This window comes from Ictidomys tridecemlineatus, chromosome 3 (assembly GCF_052094955.1).
Source record: "Ictidomys tridecemlineatus isolate mIctTri1 chromosome 3, mIctTri1.hap1, whole genome shotgun sequence".
In the NCBI taxonomy this organism is placed as follows: domain Eukaryota; kingdom Metazoa; phylum Chordata; class Mammalia; order Rodentia; family Sciuridae; genus Ictidomys; species Ictidomys tridecemlineatus.
In genome coordinates, this window is record NC_135479.1 from 78,673,883 (window position 1) to 78,693,537 (window position 19,655).

At 34.9% G+C, this 19,655-nt stretch overlaps 1 protein-coding gene across 9 annotated transcripts in view; it reads left to right on the forward strand.

The window, feature by feature from the left end:
• The window catches only part of Nek11 (NIMA related kinase 11), a 307,831-nt gene that overhangs the window by 79,614 nt on the left and 208,562 nt on the right, over nt 1-19,655 (forward strand). For all 9 annotated transcript variants that reach the window (XM_005327006.5, XM_040269806.2, XM_040269805.2 and 6 more), the window contains one exon: nt 4,689-4,807. In XM_005327006.5, coding sequence (XP_005327063.2) covers nt 4,689-4,807 — 119 coding nt within the window. The remainder of the gene's footprint in view (nt 1-4,688; nt 4,808-19,655) is intronic.

A 19,655-nucleotide genomic window follows, 5' to 3' on the forward strand; every position in this document is an offset into this window, starting at 1 on the left:
TCAATAAAAAAGAAAATAACTGAGAACTTTTCTTAGTTATCTACATACAAATATATTCTCCAACTAGGGAGAATAGTCAATAAAGTGTTTCCAAAGTGGGCGGGGGGTGGAGGGGGAAGAAACCAAATGAACTTGCAAATACTGTACTAAGAACTTTTTAAACTGAGATGTGCCATTTCATCAAAAACATTTGGTTTTTATTTGGAACATAGCTTAAGAGAAACAAAGTAATAAATGTTTCTCATGCTGCTGAGTTAAAATAAACAAGAAACTTTGATATTCTGATGCACACTAAAATTTGAGATACATTAGAAGGATGGAGATATAATAGGGTATGGAAAAAAATGCATTTTGAGATGTCAACTCACTGAATTAATAAGGGAAGCTTTTTAATTTTAAAATGAAGAAATAGGTCAGAATGATATAGAGATGATTTTGTCCTTTGTATATAGTCTTTTAGAATTTCAGCTTTGTTGCATTCAGGCTTCTTCTGAGGATGCTGTACTTTGGTCTTTTAAACTGCTTGCAAGTGCTTCTATTGACAACTTTAAAAATGGATTAATTTTTAAAAATCTAATCCTTTCACAACTTTTTCATGGCAATCAAAGATGGGGTTTAGAACACTGTAGTTGAGATATTCTTTGTTTCTTCAAGCTCTTGATTTTTCAAAGTCCATCTGATGTCAGCTAACTAGGGATAGGGAAGCAAGGAGATACCATTAATCTACCAAATGGCAGCTTAGGCTACAGATTTTTTGAAACCTTAGAAGTTAACATCAAAGCTTTTGTGATAACTTTTGAGGGGTGATTTTAGTGAAGGAAAGCATTTTCTGTCAGCAATATAGAGTAAGGGCAACATTAATATTGGTTCAAGTTCAAGTCAATAATCTTCATTAAATTTGTCTTAGCAATAAAAGTCACCATTAAATATTCCTCAAAGACAAAGTTAAGAAACCAAAATGAATTTACAGATACTGTAGCAAGAACAGAAATGTGCCATTTCATCAAAAACATTTGGTTGTTATTTGTAAGACAGCTTAGAGAAACTAAGAAATAAATTATTTTCATATTGCTGAGTTAAAATCAGACTGCTTCACAAAATTTTCTTTCTTTGTTTTAGCAAAGCATATATTTTTGTATTCTATCTTATTTAAATCCTTAAAAATAATCTAGTGTGTTTATTAAAAACATGATAAATGCAAAACAAATAGGCTTTCTTGGTGATGAATATATAAAAGAAAATTGTAGGAGGAACTTGTGTGAAAGGTCTAGCTCTTAGATTAATTTAACCTTTTGGTTTTTCATCTCCCTGTTGACTCATTGTCCTCTACTTAATGCTAAGAACTGATAAATTTCTTCATATGGTTCTACTCAGTGGTAAGAAGAAATTTGTGTATCTCTTTTTGACATTTCACTTTGAGACTTATTATGGAAGATGCATTCCCCCCCCCCCTCAGTAGTCTATACAAGTATTCATGTAGTTAGCGGAAATTGTGCTTTTATTATCAGTGCAAGAAATAGGCACACAACTTCTACTCACTACACGAGAAGAAAGTGTGAAGAGTTGATTGGCAGTAACAATTAATGTCACCCAGAGGGTATGATATCATTATGGCAGGATTACCCAGAGGAAGCAATTCTGCTCACTCACAAAGAAGACAGTACAGAAGCTGTTTAAAAAAAAAGTATAAAAGTTCATATAATGCAGTTTAAAATGACAATAGAAAATGGAAAGCAGTATTGCAATTTGGGGATAAATTTCTAAAAGGAATGCAATTTAATGCACAAATTTCTCCAAATTTCAATATTATTACACTTGGGGCAGATAATTATATCCATGAAGGACATATTTATAGAGATAACTATGCTTGTGCATAGCTTTCCTAAAGTGAAAAGATCAGATTGATACAATTAGTTATCAGTCAATTTCACTGGTATTGCATTTTTTTTTTTTTGCATTGGGGATTGAACCCAGGGGCACTTTACCACATCCTCAGCTCTTTTATAATTTTTTAAATTTTAAGACAGGGTCTTAGGGTTGCTGAGGGTCTTGATAAATCGCTGAGGCTGGCTTTAAACTTGCAATCTTTCTGCTTCAGTCTCCCAAGTTGCTGGGATTACAGATGTGCACCATTGGTATTTCTTTTTTTTTAAATATACTTATATCTATCTATAACTATCTATATATACATTTAGTTGGACACAATACCTTTATTTTATTTTATTTATTTATTTTTATGTGGTGCTGAGTATGGAACCTAGTGCTTCACCTGTGCTAGGCTCTACCACTGAGCCACAACCCCAGTTCCCCCCCTGGTATTTCTTTAAGGTCAGTTTTTATTTTTCTCTTCCTCTCTTCTACCTTCCTATCTTTTTTTCCTTTTCTTCCTTTTTTGATTTCCTTCTCTCCTTTCTGTTCCCATCTCTTCCCCCTCTTTTCCCTCCTTCCCACTCTTCTGAGCTATTCAGGAAGCAGATGAGGATATGTTGATATGTTGATTATTATCTTTCTGCCACTGAAGAATTTTTACCATGTTCAGAAAAATCTATGAGGTATTGAAAAAAGATTTGTTTTTGTTTTAAACTTTTTTTTTTGTTTGAGGGAAAGATTTGATATAGTCCTCTTTGTCAGAAAGCAAAATGGGACTGGAAATACACACACACACACACACACACACACACACACACACACACGCACTACACACACACACACACACACAAGCATCTATACACTTCACTTTTTGTTTGAAGGTCTTTCATGTCTCCTTTACAGGACATTATAATGTTCTATTGTAAAAAAATGTTTGCACAACTTATAGAAACATGACAATACAGCTTTATATGATGCAATAGAATTCTGATACAATTTTAAGAGAGGAGAGCAAAAGTAGGTGTGGAGAATGAGAAGGAAATGATAGTCTTTTGCTAAGTAGTCAAATATTGAATTCACTGTATTTTTTGAATTACAATAAACTTTGATATACTTGGCTCAAAAAAATTCAGAAGGAAACTGCCTGAGCTAGGCTGCAAGCAAATGTTTGATATACTTTTGACTTGTTATGGCTCTGTGTGAGAGGAGAGAAAACACTGAGCAAATATTTGCACAGTATCCTGAAAGGAAATAAAAAATGCATTACAAGTGAATTAGTCAGTTGACCTCATGTTGTTTGATTACAAGTAATTTCAGTTGGATTGTCTCATTGCCTGTAAATGCTTTTCCTTTGATTCTAATAAGGACTCTGCCATAAATAGTTTGTGAGTAGCTTCATGTTTCCTTTCATGATCCCAGTGGACATGGCAAGGACCTCTTTCCCTCTACATGGGGCCTGTGTTTTACATCCTACAAAGACCAAACACAATTGCATTTAACCTATCCTTTCTTCAGAAAACACTTACTTCTCAATTGTCTCTAGTTTCTCAGTGTTATAAAATAAAAGGGACCAGGTATAAGGGTTCTCTAAGAGGAGTTAACACTTAGTGTTTTCATTTCTATGGTAATTAAAATGCATAAATACAATCATAATTAGAAAGGATCTTAGACACTGCAGGCAATTTCTAGTTTTGTAGTTTGGATCGAAGTTAGTTTGGGGCAGTAATAGTACCTGTCACCAGTAAATGATAGGACAGAGATTGACTAAAGGCTTACATGATGTGTTTGGGACCCCAAATAGTTCCAACAGTTTGTTGTGTTCCTGAAAGTTTTTCTGGAAATAGAAAAAAGGAAAATTCAGTTACCTACACATGTTAGTTTAGATATGTTAAACTCGAATCTATATATAATATAATATATAATATATAGATATAATAACAATAATATAATAACAATCAGTGTTGAATGCATATGGAAGCACCAATTTAGTTTCATCAAAACATCACTTTACATTAATGTCACCAATTTGAATTTTATTGACTTACATTTTTAACTTATATTCATGTAAGGGTACTATTTAGGGTTCATATTTAGGTAATGTAATAAAAATAATTTTGGTTGGAGGTATGTGTGTTAATTTTTTTCTGTATAAAGGTTTTACCCTTGAGTGGTGTCAGAGATAAACACAGGCAGACGTTTAGGTTATATTCAGTAGCAACTGATAGTAACTGAATTCTATTCCAGTTTCTGCACAGGTGACTAGATGTTTTCGGGGAGGATGAAGGGGAGGAGAGGGAGAACTACAGGATCCTGAGCAGAATTAGAGCAGTAACAGATTACAAAAACAGGAACATGGAGGTTGGCCCATGTGAAACCCATTGGGTTTACTCACTGGAGATCATTAAAATTAGACTTCCATCCTTCCAAGTCTTCAGGGAGACAAGAGCCCTATCTTTAGGTATTTTCTGGAATAAACAGTAAACTCTTTTGCTCTGTGTTTTCTCAGGCAAACACTCTAATGGGGTGGTTCCTGTCATCCTAAGGATAGGTCCTTGGATTTCTAGAAATGATATTAGTGTTTCTTCAAATCTTTAGCAGTCAAAGTTGAGGCTTAGTTGAAAAGAGAGCTCATAGGAGCCTGGCTAGAGTTTGGTCAAGGAGGGAATATTAGTGATAGTTACGAGTAGTAGTAAGCCTCACTTTTTTATGATAAACAGTGACTGCTATTTATTTACCATTATTAAAAAAGCTTGACTTTAAAATCTTACGTCTTAACTGAAATGTATGTGAAAGGTGATTTTTTTTTTGTTTTGCTTTAGGGCCGAGATCTGGATTATAAAATTCAGGAATATAAAGGATCTGGGAAAATATTTTCAGAAAATCAAATAAGAGAATGGTTTATCCAGCTGTTGCTAGGAGTTGACTACATGCATGAGAGGTATGTTCATTTGCTCCTGGGGATCAGAATATATTTTAACAGTCATGTCTGGATTTGAAAAGTGATTTTTTTGATTAAATTTGAAAGCAAACATCGGAAAGGTAAGTTGCTATAGTGAGACATCTTTTTAAAAATCTTTATTCTTTTTTCTTAAGTGTTGAATGATTATATCCCGAGGTTTTACTTTCATAACTTTTGTTGTTCTAGAAATCAAATTGGCTCTGAACACAGACAGAAACTTGTATTGAATACATTTCCTTGTATATGACATCTGTGAATTATAATTGATTCTCAGATATCTTAGTAGACTATGAATGCATTGTATATTATAACATGATTAAGTTATAAATTCCTGGGTATGCCACAAATGAATTGTGTGGTCACCTTAGAATGTAAAAGTGCACGTTTAGCTGGGTCCATGTCCCAGGTAGAGCTAAGTAACTGATATGGAAGATATTCTTTGGCCTCACAGAGATAAATATTGAGACAGAAAGTCAATTTTGATGTGAAATATCTGATAATGAAGGTCAAAGTATGTTTTATGAGTTTCAGTTATCTAGAATTTTTGTTTATCATCTCTCCCTCAATGATATATTTTAAAACTTTTTTATGATTATTCTATAGGTTAAAAGTAAGATATATAGGATTTTAAATGTTTTATAGATCCACAAAATCATACAGATGCAATTGAAAAGGTGAACATACACAGAAAAAGTGGATAGTCTGAGGTGCCTGTGGTAACACTCACCTTGGGAATGATATTATATGTGATAACATTCTTCTTGATCAGAAGTGGTAATTTGTAGGCTACCCAAAGGTCTGGCTATTCATGGATATCAGATTGCTTAAATGTGTCATCTTTTTTTTTTCTAATAGCATAAAAAGTAATCAAATTATCCTGTAAATTGACATATGTCTTCTGAAACATATGCTTGGTGATGCAGATAGTTACTGATTCATTGACAACTCATAGCAATCATTGGGCTAATGTCAAAATGTCCTGAGACAATTATGAATAAATATAAAAATTACCTTTTAATAAACTACACAAAGCTGCTGACTGTAGACTTCCATGCACATATAGTTATATTGATGTTCCTTTTTGTTTTAAACTACTTCCAGTTATGCTGTTAACTTATAAAGAAAACAACTAAACACACACACACACACACACACACACACACACCAAGACTATAGCTTTCATATGCAAAACATAAAACTGAAATCTAGTTGATTTAACAACCCCCCAAATTTTTGATGCACTTGAGGCTGCTTAGTAATTATGTAATAATTAAATAAATAAAATGAGAAATAAATAATTAAAATAAATGAATTTAAAATAAGCTTTAAAAAGAGAGGATTATATTTTCGTAATCCTTCAATATTCAAAGAATATCATTAAATGCAGCTAAGTATATGGATATTTGTGGATCTGTGGATCAGAAATACCATCCTTTGTGATTTAGATAACAAATGATGGTGCATTTTATTTATTGCTATTACAACAATCAATTATTGTAAAGTTTTTATGTATAGGTGGGGAAATGCCAATTTTAAATTTAGGTTCATTTATTCATTCACTACTTAGTTATAAATTAACAATAAATTCTAATCTTAAAGAACTGTTAGTAAACTAGCAGAGATAAAACTCATACTCATGTAGCTATAAGTCCATTGGGTGCCCAGGATTCATTGTCTTTACTACATAATAGATTCATGAACTTGGGCAAGTTTCATAATCTTTCCAAGCCTTTGTTTCTTCATCTATAAAATAGGGATAATACTGGAACCCTCCCTGCTAAGTTTGTAAGGCTAGATAATAGATAATATATATTGAGATATTATACATTTTAAAAGATTACAAATGGTTAAGCTCTATGTAACTTCTTGAAAGAGCTGGCATCTGATATAACATAGGTTTGGAATATGGTGAAAGATGGGTCAAGAGCTTTCTTGGTTTAGGGGACAGAGTGAGCAAAGGCACAAAGGTGGGAAACTGGTACTTTTAGAGTGAGTAGTAGTGGTTCAGTTAGAAAGGCTCTTGAAGTGCATGAATGAATAAAGTTATGGACAAAGGTAGGTTGAGATCAAGAGAGCTTTATTTTGTAACATACACATTGTATGCCACAGGAGCCTTTTGAATGGAGCTTTGTGACCAGCATTTGCTTCAGGAAGATTAGATGCTAAATTATGAAGAGAGAGGGAACTTTGGTTATTAACTGAGTTTATAATATCTATGCAAGAGTTTATGAGACCAAGGTGGCAGCAGTGTGCAGGGTTGGGAAGGATTAGAATTAACTAAAATTAAAATGATTGGACTTGAAATTTAAATGGTTATATGAGATGTGGTAGAAGAAAGTCAAAGATGAATCTGAGATTTTTCTGCCTGGATGAGTGATAAGTTAGATAGTTTTGAAACAATGGTGTTGAGTTTAATTGTGAATATGTCGGAAAGAACACAGAGAATGAGGGAAAGGAGGAGAGAAAAAGAAAGCGGAGTGATAAAGGAGTTAGAAGTGAGGTTCTAGGTCTTGAGGAAATATCGAGGCTTGTCTTTGTTTGGATTCCTCTAATATCAGAGTCCTGAAATGAAGTCTGGTGTATAAGTAGTTTATTTGGGAGATGATGTCATGAAGCAGAAGCCAGCATGTGGGAAGAGTGAGACAAAGAAGTGAGAAAAGCTATACAGGGTGTTGTATTGCACTGGTGCTGCTGTAGGTGGAGAGATCAGAGGCAGGATTCCTCCATGTGTATTTTGGGTTTTGGATTCCTCTTTTTGCATTCTCTCAGGGAATTTTCAAAAATTCTTGACCATATGTAACTGTTGTTTCCTAGCACCATTATGAGTTCCCTCTTGTATAATATTTTATATTTTGGGGAATTTTGAATGGGATAGAGAAGGCAAGTGTCTTCATCTTGATCCAATCTCCAGAATAATTCTTAAATGGAGAAATGCTATATATTTTTATAGTCATAAATATATGAACTAATTTTACTTCTGTTATTTTTCAATATTTAATTTAATATTTAAGATGTAGTTCCTTCATAAAATAAGTACACTTAATTACTTGTTTTAAAAACTATTTAAATCCAAACAAATGATTTTTTTAGCATGTGGCATAAATGCCTATAAATAATGATATTAGAATCCAGGAAAAGTCACTGTTCACTAAAAGTTACCTTGTGAATGTAGCAACAAAACTCATTCCTAAGATGGGGAGTCATGCTGTATTAATAAAACTCAATGTCTTCTCTTTTTTCATATTGCATGTTGGCAGTAGTGGGCCATCTGCATGTCTGTTCTATTTTTCATATTATTATTCATATTATCATATATTCATATTCTATTATTATACATGTCAGTCTTATTATTCCAGTACCCAAACAGAAGAACCAGCTCCTAATTTGGACTTGCTTTTCTCATGGCAGAGGGACAAAGGAGAGGGCAACATTCAATGGCTCTTAGAGCTTTTTTGTTCAGATATGACAATAGTCCTTTATGTTTCACATGCCTTTGCCCAGAGAAAGCCATGACCAAGTACAATAGCAGAAGGGTGGGGATGACTTTACCTCCCAAAGGGAGCATTCACTGCAAAGTACAAAAGGTGTGAATATTTGAGAACAAAAATATAACTTACTATATAACGTTTCACTCAGCTTTACATCTTTCAGGCTATAAGCAATAAAAATAGGTCTGTCTACAAAGCATTATTTTAGCTTTTTTCTTATACGGTTTATAGTATATATTAAAGTATATTTTGAAAATTACATAGATTGCTTACATAGGAGTTAAGGAGATTACTTCAGAAAGAATACATTCATATGAAGAGGTTAGATTTGCCAACTCTTGCTAATGCACTGCAAAATATTTTAGTGCATTTATGGTTAATTTTATGTCAACTTGAATGGGCAACAGGGAGCCCAGATTAAAAACTATTTCTGGGTGAGTCTTTGAGAGTATTTCAGGGTAAGATTAGTGTTATGGTTTGGCTATGAGATGAGCTCCCTGTCCCAAGCTTCTTTGTTAATGAAGGAATGTTTGGAGGTGAAATGATTGGATTGTGAGAGGTATAACCTAATCAGTTTGAATGCACTGAGTGGTGACTGTAGCCAGGTAGGGGTATGGCTGGAGGAAGTGAGTTACTGGGAATATGCCCTAGAATAGTACATCTTCCCTAAAGCCCCTTCCCACTTCTCTCTCTCTGCTTCCTGGCTGCCATGAATGGAGCAGCACTCCTCTACCACACCCTTGACCATGGTGTTCTCCCTTACCTTAGACCCAGAGCAATGGACTCTGTAGACCACGGACTAAACCTAGGCAACGGTAAGCCAAAATAAACTTTACCTCCTCCAAGTCGTTCTTTTTCACCTGTTTTGGTCACACCAGTGAAAGTTGACTAACACAATTAGCATTTGAAACAATGTACTCAATAAGGTAGATCTATCTTCCTCCCCTATATGAGTGGAAATCACCCAGTCCATTAATGGCCTGAATAGGACAAAAGATGGAGGAAGATGAACTTATTCCTTTTTTACTTGTCTTACTGTTTGAGCTGGAATAACTCATTTTATCTCATCTCATCTCGTCTCATCTCCCAACTTGTACAGGGATTTATACTTTAGCTCACGTGGTTCTTAAACCTTCAGACTTAAACTAATTGCATCATTGGCTTTCCTGATCCTCCAGCTTACAGATGCCAAATTATGGGGCTTCTCATGTTCCATACTTGCATTATTTACTGTATTCATAAATAACATATTGGTTTTGTTTCTCCGGAGGACCCTGACTAAATAGTACCAGAGGAGATAAAGACAACCCTGAAAAAACTAAGAGGAATAAGATAACAGAAGAAATGAAGATTATGTTCACAACTTTCTAGCTCCTCTGCACTCATTTTAATTTGGTTTATTTTTATATTTGGAATATTCAAAACATGTAGCATATGGCATAAACACATAAATAATGCTGTTAAAAGCTGAGAATAGGGCTGGGGCTGTAGCTCAGTGGCAGAGCACTTGCCTACCATGTGTGAGGCACTGGGTTCAAGCCTCAGTACCACATAAAAATAAACAAATAAGTTCTGTCCATACACAACTACAAAAAAACTTTTTTAAACAAAGCTGAGAATAATCACAATTCAATAAAAGCTATTTTGAGAATGTTGAACAAATCTTACTCTTGTTGAAGAGATGTGGAGTTCCTTAGCCTCATTTTTTTTAAGTTAAAAGACAGAGTAGCCGCTCTGTAGTGAGTTCATTTCCTAGTGGTCTTGAAGCCTTACTGAATTTGGCACTTTAACAGTGGAGAGATAGCAGGTTGGGCACTTTACCTAAGGTGACTTCCTCATCTCTCCTAGCCCCTCATGTTGGTGAGGTATTGAGGTAGAGTGGCTAAAATAGTCCCTGGGTGGGGTGGGGGATGGGGATTGGTGAAATGGCCTAAAGAACTCTCTCTCTCTTTTAAGACAGGGTCTCACTGTGTTTCTCAGGCTGGGCTCAAATTTGTCAGACCCTTTTTGCCTCAGCCTCTCAAATATCTGGAATTTTAGATGTGCATACCACATGTAGCAAAGAACTTATTTTTAATTCAGTGAGCTACTAGGAAAGTGACCTACTCGGAATCTATGTGAGTAAATATGCCTGGTGAAGGAGGAGTCCTACCCCAGGTTTGGAAATGGAAAAGCAGAGCAAAGTTGTGAGAGAAGTTGTTGTTACTTAAGACTCTTATTTTCTCTTGGTTCCCACTTCTTGAGGATGTCCTGAGGTTACTTATTTTTTCAAGGCAGATTCACTCCCGCACCAGGTGTAAGCACATTCCTGCTGTGTGGGCAACAGCCAATAGTTTGAGGAAAGCCTCACCCAGCTCCTGCCTTAAAACTTAGAGGGTTTATCATCATGACATGTCATATATAAGAAAGTCAGGCAGGTACCTCAGAGTCCAGGGTGTGGGCATATGGTAGAGACTGGCAACAGAGGCTGCCTGCACTGTGCATCACCAAGGAGTACCATCACTAGTGTTCTAGCACCTTTGGCAAGAAGAGTTTGTGGGCTCCCCTGAGACCCTGTCAGATGAAGGAACTTCAGGGAAGGGAGCCAAGGTTTTAGCAACTATTAAGAGTTAAGAGAAGATGAAGGTTGAATTTTCCATATGTTTTCCACAGTCCTAATGTGGGCTGGGGCTAATCCTCCACAGACTCTCCTTCACTCTAGCAAAAGCTATGCAAACTGAGGGTGAATGGTCTGATAGAGGAAGTGGAAATAGGAGGTCTAGCACAAACTGTTGTTGAATCTTAACCAGGTCACTTGGATGTCATGAAATGAAGAAATGAGAGGGATTTACCACTTGAGTAGATATGATATGGGACACATGAAATAACAGATGGAGAAGTACTTTGAGATTTTTAGAAGAAAGATTTTATGTAAGCCACCTATGTTTCTTTTTACCATATTATTTTCTGGCTTTGATATTTGTATTCTTAAAAGGAATGGATATTAAACAAGTATATGCTGAGTTTTTTTTTGCTGGAAGCCATTTTTTGCTTACTATAAGCACAAAATAAATAAACAAATTTTTTATGTATTCTTTTTAGATAAACATAACAGAATATATTTTAACATATTATGCATACACAGAATATAACTTATTCTAATTGATATCCCATTCTTGTGGTTGCACAAAATGTAGAGTTTCACTGTCTTTCCTAATCCCATATCAACTCCTTTCCCTTCATTCTGCTTTGTCTAATCCAAAGAAATTCTATTCTTCCCTCCCCACACCCTTATTGTGTGTTAGCATCCACATATCAGAGAGAACATTCAGACTTCTTTTTTTTTTTTTTGCTGGATTGGCTTATTTCACCTAGTATGATAGTCTGTAGTTCCATCCATTTACCAGCAAATGCCATAATTTTATTCTTCTTTATGGCTAACCAATATTCCATTGTGTGTGTGTGTGTGTGCGTGTGTGTGTGTGTGTGTTCTCACATTTTCTTTAACCATTCATTTGTTGTAGGGCACCTAGGTTGGTTCCATAGCTTAGCTATTGTGAATTGAGTTGCTATAAACATTGATGTGGCTGTGTCACTGTCTTATGCTGTTATGGTTTAGATGTGGTGTCCTCCAAAAGCTCATGTGTGAGACAATGCAAGAAGGTTTGAAGGAGAAATGATTGGGTTATAGCTTTAACCTAATCACTGACTTAATCCCCTGATAGGAATTAACTGAGTAGTAACTGAAGTAAGTGGTAGAGTGTGCCAGGAGGAGATGGGAATTGGAGTGTGGCTTGGGTATATATTTGTATCTGGAGAGTGAAGTCTCTTCTGCTCTCTGATCATCATGTGAGCTGCTATCCTCTGCCACACTTTTCCACCATGATATTCTGCCTCACCTCAAGCCCCAAGGAATGGAGCAAATCTTTTATGGACTAAGACCTCTGAAATTGTGAGCCCTCAAATAAACTTTTCCTCCCCTACAATTGTTCTGTTCATGTCCTTTAGTCATAGTGGTGAAAAAACGAATTAAAACATGCTCATTTTAAGTCCTTTGGGTATATATTGAGGAATGAAATAACTGAGTCAATTGGTGGTTCCATTCCAAGTATTCTGAGGAATCTCTATACTGGTTTTCAGAGGTTGCACCAATTTGCAGTCCCACCAGCAAGTAATTTTCCCCCCACGTACTTGCCAACGTTTATTATTACTTGTGTTCTTGATAACTGACATTCTGACTAGAGTGAGATGGAATCTCATTGTAGTTTTAATTTATATTTCTCTAATTGCTAGAGATGTTGAACATTTTTTCATATATATTTCTTCGTCTATAAAGTGCAGTTCACTTCCTTTGCCCTTTTGTTGATTGGGTTACTTGTATTTTTTGGTTTTGAGTCTTTTGAGTTCTTTGTATATCCTGGAGATCAGTGCTCTATCTGAGGTGCAGGTGGCAAAGATTTTCTCCCATTCTGTATGTTCTCTCTTCACATTTTGATTATTTCCTTTACCGAGAAGAAGCTTTATAATTTGATCTCCATCCCATTTGTTTATTCTTGATTTTATTTTTTGCTCTTTAGGATTCTTGTTGAAAAAGTCGGTACCTAAGCTGACATGATGGGGATTTGGGCCTACATATTCTTTTAGTAGGCACAGAGTCTCTGCTAATGCCTAGGTCCTTGATCTACTTTGAGTTGAGTTTTATACAGGATGAGAGACAGGGGTTAAATTTTATTCTACTATATATGTATTTCCAATTTTCCCAGCACCATTTGTTAAAGAGGCTATCTTTTCTCCAATGTATGTTTACAATGCCTTTGTCTAGTATGCGATAACTGTATATATGTAGGGATATCTCTGTGTTTTCTGTTCTGTACCATTGGTCTTCATGTCTGTTTTTGTGCCAATATCATTCTGTTTTTGTTACTGTAGCTCTGTAGTATAATTTAAGTTCTGGTGTTTTGATGCCTCCTGCTTTACTTTTCTTGCTAATGATTGCTTTGGCTGTTTTAGGCCCTTTATTTTTCCAAGTGAACTTCATGACTGCTTTTCCTATTTATATGAAGAATGTCATCAGAACCTTAATAGGAATTGCATTAAATTTATATGGTGCTTTTGGTAGTATGGCCATTTTGACAATATTAATTCTGCTTATCCAAGAACATGGGAGATCTTTCCATATTCTAAGGTCTTCTTCAATTTCTTTCTTTAGTGTTCTGTAATTTTCAATGTAGAGGTCTTTCACCTCTTTTGTTTGATTCCCAAGTATTTTACTTTTTTGAGTCTATTGTAAATAGGATAGTTTTCCTAATTTCTCTTTCAGCTGATTTATCATTGGTTTATAGGAGTAAAATTGATGAATGGGTATTAATTTTATATCCTGATACTTTGCTGAATTCGTTTATAAGTCTAGAAGCATTCTGGTGGAGCTTTTTTTGGGTCTTGTAAATATAGAATCATATCATCATCAAATAGAGATAATTTGAGCTTTTCTTTTCCTATTCATATCCCTTTAATTTCTTTCTTTTGTCTAATTGCTTTGACTAGGTTTTCAAGGACTCTGTTGAAAAGGAGTGGTGAAAAGAGGGCATCCCTGTCTTGTTTCAGTTTTTAGAGGGAATGCTTTCAATTTTACTCCATTGAGAATGATGTTGGCCTTGGGTTTAGCATATATAGCTTTTACAATGTTGAGATATGTTCCTGTGTTCCCTAGTTTTTCCAGTATTTTGAACATGAATGGATGCTCTATTTTGTCAAATGTTTTTTCTGCATCTATGGAGATAATAATGTAATTCTTGTCTTTAAGTCTATCGATGTGATGAATTACATTTATTGACTTCCATATGTTGAATCAACCTTGCGTGGCTGGGATGAACTACACTTGATCATGGTGCACTGTCTTTTTAATATGTTTTTGTATGTGATTTGCCAGATTTTTATTAAGAATTTTTGCATCTATCTCCAGGGATATTTGTCTGAAGTTTTCTTTCCTTGATGTGTCTTTGTCTGGTTTTGGTATCAGGGTGATACTAGCTTCATAGAATGATTTTTGGAACGGTTCCCTCCTTTTCTATTTCATGGAATAATTTTGAGGAGTATGGGTGTTAGTTCTTCTTCAAAGGTCTGATAGAACTCGGCTGAGAATCCATCTTCTCCCTGGATTTTCTTTGTTGGTAGGCTTTTGATGGCATCTTCAATTTCATTGTTGGAAATTTATCTACATCCTCCTGATTCAATTTGATATGTCATATCATATGAAATTGTTGATGTCTTCATGATTTTCTATTTTATTGGTGTATATAATTTCAAAATAGTTTTTAATTATCATTTATATTTCAGTTGGGTTCATTGTTATATTCCTTAATCATCATAAATTTTAGTAATTTGAGTTTTCTAAAGGTTTGTCAATTTTATTTATTTTTTTCAAAGAACTACCTTTTGTTTCATTGATTTTTTTAGTTTTTTAGTTTTTTGTTTGTGTTTCAATTCCATTGATTTTTGGCTCTGATTTTAATATTTTTTTGTCTTCCATTGCTTTTGTTGTGATTTGTTCTTCTTTTTATAGGGATTTGAGATGTAATGTTATGTTACGTTTATTTATTTGGTGACTTTCTGTTGTCTTAGTAAAGGAGCTTAATTTAATGACCTTTCGTCTTATGCCTTTACAGTATCCCACAGATTTTGATATGTTGTGCCATTATTCTCATTTAATTCTAAGTATTCTTAAATTTTATTTCTGATTTTTTTCTGCTATCCATTTGTCAATTACTAGGGTATTATTTAGTCTCCAGGTGTTACAGTAGCTTCTATGTTTTATTTTATTGTCGATTTCTAATTTCATTCCATTATTATCTGATAGAATGTAAGGTATTATCTCTACTTATTTGTGTTTACTAAGAGTTGCTTTGTGGCCTAAGATATGATCTGTTTTATAGGGACCCATGTGCTGCTGAGAAGAAAGTATATTTAGTCATCAATGGATGAAATATTTTATATATGTCTGCTAAGTCTAATTTAGGAACTGTGTTTTTTTAGTTCTATAGCTTCTTTATTTAGTTTTTTGTGATGGATATACCCAGGGTTAGAGGGGCATAGTAAAGTCAGCCAGTGTTATTGTGGTGTGGTCTATTTGATTCTTAAAATTGTGAAAGGTTTGTTTGATATATGTAGATGCTCCATTGCTTGGGGTGTAAATATTTATAGTTGTTATGTCTTGTTGATGTATAATTCTTTTAAGCAGTATGAAATGTCCTTCTTGTCTCTTTTGATTAACTTTAGCTCAAAGTCCACTTTATCTGATGTGAGGATAGAATTCCTGTTTGTTTACCAGTTCCACATTAATGTTATGTTTTTTCTCATCCTTTTACCTTCAGTCTGTGGATGTTTTTGCCTATTAGGTGAGTCTTTTGGAGACAGAATATTGTTGGGTCTTGTTTTTTAATCCAATCTGCCAGTCTATATCTTCTGATTGATGAGATTAGTCTATTTACATTTAGTGTTATTATTGTGATATGATTTTTATTTATTTTAATTTTGATTTATTTCTGGTTTTTAATGTGGGGAATTAGTTTTTCCCTTGATTAACTGTTCTTTTTTATATAGTTCCTCTATTTGCTGATTTTCACTTTTTAAAATTTCTTTTTATGAAATATCTTAGTATGTTTTGTAGTACAGGATACTTTTGTTTACTATGGAAGGTTTTTATCTCATCAAAATTCTGAAGTTTAATTTTACTGGGTATAGTATTCTTGATTGGCATCCATTTTCTTTCAGAGCCTAGCTTTGAGGATCTGAGTTGTGAAATCTGCTGAGATCTGGATTGGTTTCCCTCTAAACGAATCTGTCATTTTTCTTTGGCAGGCTTTAAAATTTTATCCTTATTCAGTACATTAGGCATTTTCATAATAATGTCCTTGGTGTGGGTCTGTTGCAATTTTGTATATTTGGATTCCTGTAAATCTCCTGTATTTAATTTTCCATTTTATTCTTGAGGTTTGGGAAATTTTCACTGAAAAAAAATTGTTCATTCCTTTGGTTTCTATCTCCAAGCCTTCATCTATACCAATAAATCCTGAGTTTATTGCTTTCATGTTATTCACATTTCTTAGAAATTCTGTTCATGGTCTCTGAATATCTTTTCTCCATGGTCAACTGTATTTTCCAGAGTATATATTTAGTATTCATTGCCTAAAACTCTGTTTTGAAAGTGGTCTAGTCTGCTGGTGATGCTTTCCAATGAATTTTTTATTTGGTTTATTGATTCTTTCAAGGATTACCGATTGATTTTTCTTCAGAATCTGTATCTCCTTATTTAAGTCATCTTTCACTTCTTGTATTTTCTCTCTGATTTTATTTCTTACATTATATTTTACCTCATAGATCAGTTTAACAAGGAACTTTCTGAATTCCATCTCTTGCATTTGAGAAAACTTAAGAGATGTTGACACTGTGGTGTCAATGAAGTCTGTTGTTGAGGTATTCTGTTTTGTTTGGAATGGTTTGTTCCCTTGATTTTTTTCACATTGTTTGCATTCTACCCCTCTATCTGGATGTATCTTATGAGTTTATAGTGTCCCTCTACGTTACCAGCACCTCACAGATTGTAGGGGTGGGTGGCAATGATAACAACAATCTATGCAAATGATATACAGCAGTAGTCTAGGTACCTAGATCCTATTTTGATATCTACAGTGTTAATTGGTACAATATGCAGAAATATTAGGACCAGAAATTTCCATTGGTAAAAACAGTAAATGATCATGCATTATGTGTAGCTTAAAATTAAACAGCAGACATTATCTATGACTTTCACCATATTAATTATTACTGTGACATTGATGGTAGGGGCAGGCATTATGTACATCAATTCGTTTTAAGAGGTATTAAGGATAGTGTTGAGTATGAGGAAAGAAGAGGAGAGAAGGTGGTAGAAAAGTGTTTGCATTTCAAAGGGTGAATAGGGTAGATGCAGTGGTAACTTAGACTATGTTGTTAACAATGAAGGGGACAGAAATTAGAAGAAGTAAGAATATAAAGGAGGAGAAAGAGATGAAATCTGGCTGTTAGCTGTACAAAAAAGAGGACAAGGGAGACAGAGTAGTGGCTGGAGCCATTTTTGGTACTATAAGCACAAAATAAATAAATTATAATTAAAAAAATTATTTACCAAGTTGCTAGGTATATTTGATCTTTTGCATAAAATTTATTGTCTTGTTACCACAGTGCCAGCCAATAACTTCTTATAACTGCTAACATATTGTATGCCTTGTTCATAAAATTTATAGTGCTGATTTACTTTTGTATATTTAATGTGTGGGCTAATAATGTACTACTATTTGTAACTTCTGTCTAGTCTAGTTGTCATCAGGTAAGTGTCTCTTAAAGTGTTTTACTTGTTTTGAAGTTATAGTACTGGTCTATTGGTATGCTATCTAGTTCACTATTCTAAATCCTAAACCCTTAGACTCTCTGACTCCATGATACATATTTATTCATTATTTTTACTAACAAGAAATCTCTAGGAGTGTGGTTCTAGAATCAGTTAAGTCAAGTGACTCTGAAGTATCCTCTGGGGTTCATATTGTTTGTGTCTCCTTATTCTGCTATCCTCAGTGGCTTTTGTAGTCAGGTTTATCCTCTGTTTGCCAGGTTGATTGCAACATTACCATGTAAGTCCAGAAAAAAATAATAAGAGTTGTTTTTCAGCTTTGTGTTGCTGTAACCAAAAATCCCCACAAAGAAAATCTTTAAAGAGGAAATGCTTATTTTGGCTCATGGTTTAAGAAGTTCAGTTCATGATTAACTAACACCATAGCTCAAAGTAAGGCAGAACATCATGTTGGAAGCAATGTGGTAGAGGAAAGTAGCTCAGGACATTGCAACCAGGGAATAGGGAGAGAGTTCTGCTCATCATAGACAAAAATATAAACCCCAAAGGCATATCCCCAGTGACCTACTTCCTCCAGCTGCACACTACCTGCCTGCAATTACCACCCAGTTAATCTGTGATTAATCCACTGATAAGGTTACAGCTCTCAAAAAGTAACCATTTCATCTCTGAATGTTTTTTCATTGTCTCACACATGAGCTTTTGGGGAGACCATATTTAAACCATAAGAAAGGGCATATATCACTCTTCTCCTTGTCTGTGTTTTATAAGAATAGGTAAATATTTTCCACAAGCTTCCAACAGACTTTCCCATATCTCATTGATGTTAGAGAAATTTCTCAAAGCTTAGAAAAGGACAAAAGAGAATATTTGGTAGCTTTCAGTGCAGGTCTGAACTCAAATTTCAGTTGTTGGGACTGATGAGCAGGGAGAGGGAAAATGGCAGTAGAGTCAGGAAGCACCACCCAGTAGTCCAGACATATAAAATAGAATGACTTCTCCTCAGCGAGGTGAGTAGCAAAGGAACCTCATTAAAATATGATACTAAATTGTAATTTTAAAAAACATAGAACTATAGAAAGTTGGTAACTTAAGCATAAGAAACAATGCCTTAGAGAATTGCCAGCTCCCACTGCCATCAGAGTGTGGAATGGGGAATGCAGACAAAAGAAAAGTGTCATCAGTGAACAAAGAAACTAAAAAAAAAAAGAAAAATTGACATACGGAATCCTGGGTTTTACAGTAGGGTAAGCATCTCAGTGAAAACAAAGCCAAAGTGGTCTTCTGAAAGTGGTCTATGAGGGAGGAGAGCCCTCCACCAGCATGGCATGGATGGTCCCCCAACCCTCAGAGGCAACCCTCTGTAGTGCAGAATACCCTGGCAGGTGAGAAATACATTCCTAGGTGTTGAAAACTGTCCCCCAAGCAGCTTGCACAGCTGTGAAGAGAGATACAGTTAGGGGTATTGAGGATGGAAACTTGTTGAGATAATTACCAATAGCCTATGAAAACCTTCCCAGAAGGTGTCTTAACTAGAGAAACTGAGGTGGGCACATTTTGCCTGGACCACTCACCCTCTGGATTCTAAGGGAGAAAGGTCCCATGATGGTTGGCACCCCATAGGAGCTGTTGTTAAGATGCTCCCTGCAGCCAAGCAAGCACATCTGCACTCCAGGGTGGATACCTGGATTATAAAGTTTATCAGCACTCTCCAATCTATTCCACCCAGTACTGGAAGGTTGGAAGCTGAGAGCTACTATACCTGGCTGGCAGTTAGGCAAGGAGCACAAGGACATTGGACAAAAATACAGAACCAAAAAATATAGGGACTGAAAATCCATCCCTACCAGTAGATTTGACCATCATACTAGAAATAAGCCCTTTATTTCTCATTAAGAGTTTTTCCTTCCCGTTTTTCTCTTTTTCCCCTCAATTTTATCTTTTTAAATTTTAACATTTTAAAACATACTATATT